Source organism: Cyprinodon tularosa, unplaced genomic scaffold (genome assembly GCF_016077235.1).
Source record: "Cyprinodon tularosa strain WSP-4 unplaced genomic scaffold, ASM1607723v1 ctg104, whole genome shotgun sequence".
NCBI classification, from domain to species: domain Eukaryota; kingdom Metazoa; phylum Chordata; class Actinopteri; order Cyprinodontiformes; family Cyprinodontidae; genus Cyprinodon; species Cyprinodon tularosa.
In genome coordinates this window covers 1,342,590-1,346,290 of record NW_024037827.1, presented here as the reverse complement: position 1 = coordinate 1,346,290, position 3,701 = coordinate 1,342,590, and the positions used below count along the sequence as shown (strand labels likewise).

At 39.0% G+C, this 3,701-nt stretch overlaps 1 protein-coding gene across 1 annotated transcript; it reads left to right on the top strand.

The window, feature by feature from the left end:
• The first annotated feature begins 1,070 nt into the window (after window positions 1-1,070).
• On the top strand, window positions 1,071-3,393 carry LOC119781960. The gene is made up of 2 exons (XM_038282625.1): window positions 1,071-2,124; window positions 2,895-3,393. Exons 1-2 carry the CDS (start codon window positions 1,199-1,201, stop codon window positions 2,911-2,913), a joined length of 945 nt encoding a protein of 314 aa, XP_038138553.1. The 5' UTR covers window positions 1,071-1,198; the 3' UTR covers window positions 2,914-3,393.
• The last annotated feature ends 308 nt before the right edge of the window (window positions 3,394-3,701 follow it).

Here is a 3,701-nt window from a genome sequence, read left to right as displayed (position 1 = left end):
TTTATTTAGCGTCCCATGCTGCTGGACTCATTGAATGTAACATTTAATTGGTGTCTCAGTTTGGTGGTCATCGAATATAACAGTCATTCTGCACATATATGAGAATAAACTTAGAGCCATTATTGAAAACTGTGTGAAAGCATTAACATCAGCTCTCACCACTCAATAATGAAATCTTAAAGTCACAACCTAAGAATCCAATACAAAATGTCTTAGCTTATATGAGAAGAAAATATAACCTTTGACATTATTGGAGCATCAAAATATAGAAAATGTAACAACATCTAATAACTCCAAAATATCTCTCCAGCTAGTGATAACCAACTTTACTTCAAAGCAAAACTCAGATGATTCAAATCAATCTGATCACTTCGGTCCAACTAAAACTAAAAGATTTAATTTGATTTTGTCGACCAAAATGTATGCACATCTATAACTAGATGCTGCCATTTGTGGTTTCTATAACCACATCCCAAAAATGAAAATTCCCAAGTTGTGCTATTTCAAAGTCACCTCCAGTCCAAAATAGGTTAGATGCCTCGAAATTTAACCTAAATCCCTTTGTCTATTTGTCTGATAAGACTCCTAAACACTTATTTTATATTGTGTAGAAAAAGATTTATTGCCAGATTTAACGTAAGTTAATCTGTGGTCCTACCCAATCGAAAGGGGGTGGATTCAAATTAAATTGCTTAAAATACCTTAAAGAAAGGTGAATCATAAGCTAATTTGCCAGTAAATCCTTAAAAAGGTAAGCTTTGCGCCAAACTGCTTATAAATCCTCAGAGACAGGTAAAGCATGCGCTAAAATAGCTAGTAAATCCTAAAACAAGGTATAGCATTTTTTAACACTGAAAGAAAAGTGTTTCTTTGATATCACAGAAAAGGGTGAATCATAAGCTAAATTGCTTGTAAGTCCTTAAAAGGTAAGCTTTGCGCCACACTGCTTAGAAATCCTCAGAGACAGGTAAAGCATGCGCTAAAATAGCTGGTAAATCCTAAACAAGGTGTAGCATTTCTAACACTGAAAGAAAAGTGTTTCTTTGATATCACAGGTTTAAAGATGACCCGTTTCTACACACATAAAAATAAGTCCTTACAATATGTATATGTAAATATACAAGTATAGTGGGTATTGACTGGATTGTGTTCTTTTGAAATTTCTTCATAACTTGTGTTTTTGTGCCATCAGCTGAAAATGGATCCAAGCATCCTCAATTCTGGGCACATAATTGACTCCATAGGCATAGAGAAACAGAAACAAATTGTTGCAAAGCTTATCCACTTATCTCCAGAAAAGCAGGATAACCTAAACAATTTTAACCTCAGCCTATGTGAAGAAAAGATTCAAGAATTAATTAATTTAATTCAAAACCCAAATGGAAACTTTCTGATAACAGATGTACTCTGTGAGCTCACGCTTCTTTATCAGCTTAAATACCAAATAAAAGCTAAACAGTACTCTGAGTTAGAAGCCAAATATCAGATGATCTGCCACAGAGTAAGTGCTGCAAACATTTTATTGTCAGGAGTTGACAAGATCAAAGACCCATGTGGCCAGACTGACCATGCCTCAGAACAAACAGTGACCCCCCTCTCTGAGGAGCTATGCAATAAACAAAGCAAGCAGACTTTGAATCAGCAGGAGGTCACCCCAGTCAAAAGGAGAACAGTTCCTGAAGCAGGTAAAAAGTCTCTAAACTCTGAGTTAACACTAAATAGATCTGAAGATGTTCAAAGTCAAAGTAGTGTCGCAGACAGAGAGAAACAAGTAGATCACTTGGTAAACTCAAGCAGTTTAAAATTTTGCAAAGGACAGCCATGCAAACCAATCTCTGTCTCACACTCCGCTGACCGAGCACCAAGTGCCAAAGTTCACAGCTTGAAAAACTCTGAGGAGAACCAGTCTCCCTTGTGTCATCAAAGGTTAGCTGAAACCCCCCCACCACTTAATGAGCAGAACCAGCTTCCTGACAGGCCAGGTCCACCGAGTGACCATAGAATTCAACAAATTGAATCCTTGGCCAAAGACATTGATATTTTTGACCCAGAAAATCAACACTCCAACATAGCTGATTATCTGCAAGAAGTTGAGCACTGTCTAAAAGACTTGCCATTTCCTTCTTCTCGTGAGAAATTGAAGTTGATTTGGAAAACAACAGCTAGAAGCATCCATGTTTTCATAAAATCTCTTCCTCCAAAAATCAGAGAAAGTTATTCAGCTCTTTGTCAAACATTAAGAGAAGAATATTCTGGTTACAGAGATCCGGCGTTAGCAACGCTTGAGGCATCTTTAGTTCTCCAAGGAGAACATGAAACACCCAGAGAATATTACTTTCGCTTGAGACAGGTTTATTTTGAGGGCTGCAGTTCTCCAGATATTGACGAAGAAGATCCCACATTTAAAGCATTGTTCATCCAAAATCTTCATGAAAGTGTACGATATGATGTAGCAATGCATTGCAGGATAGAGAACCTTTCTATGCAGGAAACTCGCAGATATGCTCAGCTTATTTGGGAAATACGTCTCAAATCAGATAGATTTCAAAGCAAGCTTAGAGCCTCTAACCTTCAAACAAAGAACAGGACCAGAAACAGACACAGATTCAGTTCCCCAGTGGTTCACCAAGATGAAGGTCATAAGCCTTCACATCACAATGCAAAACCAAAGGTTTACACTGGTAAAGGGGGGTATCAACAAGCTACAGAAACAACCACAAAAGAAAACTTAGAACAGATCTGCAAAACAGTTCTCACAGAGCTACTGGCTTCTCTGACCAATCACAAAGTACTACAATTCCAAGCTAATGGTAAAACTTATCATATCCAAGAATATGATAGTTCCTGATCATTTCTAACATACTTTAACCTGTTTTATCCTTTCTTTCTTTTGTTTCACAACTTGAGAAATGATGAAGGTTGAACAACAGCATCATGAAGGTGTTAGGAAATTTTGTTTGGAATGTATATATTTGTGTATCAGGGTCAGACTTTCCTGCCAGACCTGCTTCAACCAGACGCAAAACCTCTGGAGAAAATGAGCTGTTTTATGATAAGATAGGGTCAGCTTCTGCCAGACCTGCAACAAATCCTCCAGGGACAAACACTGGAGAAGATACAAACCCTAAATGAACTTTCTTCCTGCCAACAGGAACCTGACTCATCACCGCTCCAAATATCATGGCTTTATGGACCTATTTGTGATCTGAAAACAAAGAACTGCATCTTTTATTTCCAGATCAAAGGGGGGACTGTTATGCCAATAAGCCATGATCATACTTTTTGGACATTGGGAAGCAGTGTCCATATTTCATCCTGATAGGATGACCAGAGAAGAAAACGCAGCTTTGGTGAATAACAGCTGGGGGACTTCAGCAGCCCCCCTTTTTCAGCCAAAGCAGCCACAAGCAGTCACATGGAAGTCACAGAGGTGTGAAAACCTACCCCCCTCCCTGTGAGGACAGAACAAAACCACAGAGCACACAGGATTTTTTTTTTTTTTGCCTCTTCTCTCTTTCTCCCTCGTCTGATCCAGCCTGCTTCTGCTCCTGCGCTCAAAGCTGGGGCCCACTGTGGCCCACAGTGGAGATGCAGGCCCCAGGGAAACCAGATCCCCAGAACCATCAAGGATGAGTCAGAACTCTTCAGAACCTAACTGCTGCAAACAAAACCTTTGCAACACATTTCTCTTGAGTTTCAGA

Coding starts and splice junctions, on each gene's coding strand:
- LOC119781960 (XM_038282625.1), top strand. CDS start 1,199: ATGGATCCAAGCATCCTCAATTCTGGGCACATAATTGACTCCATAGGC.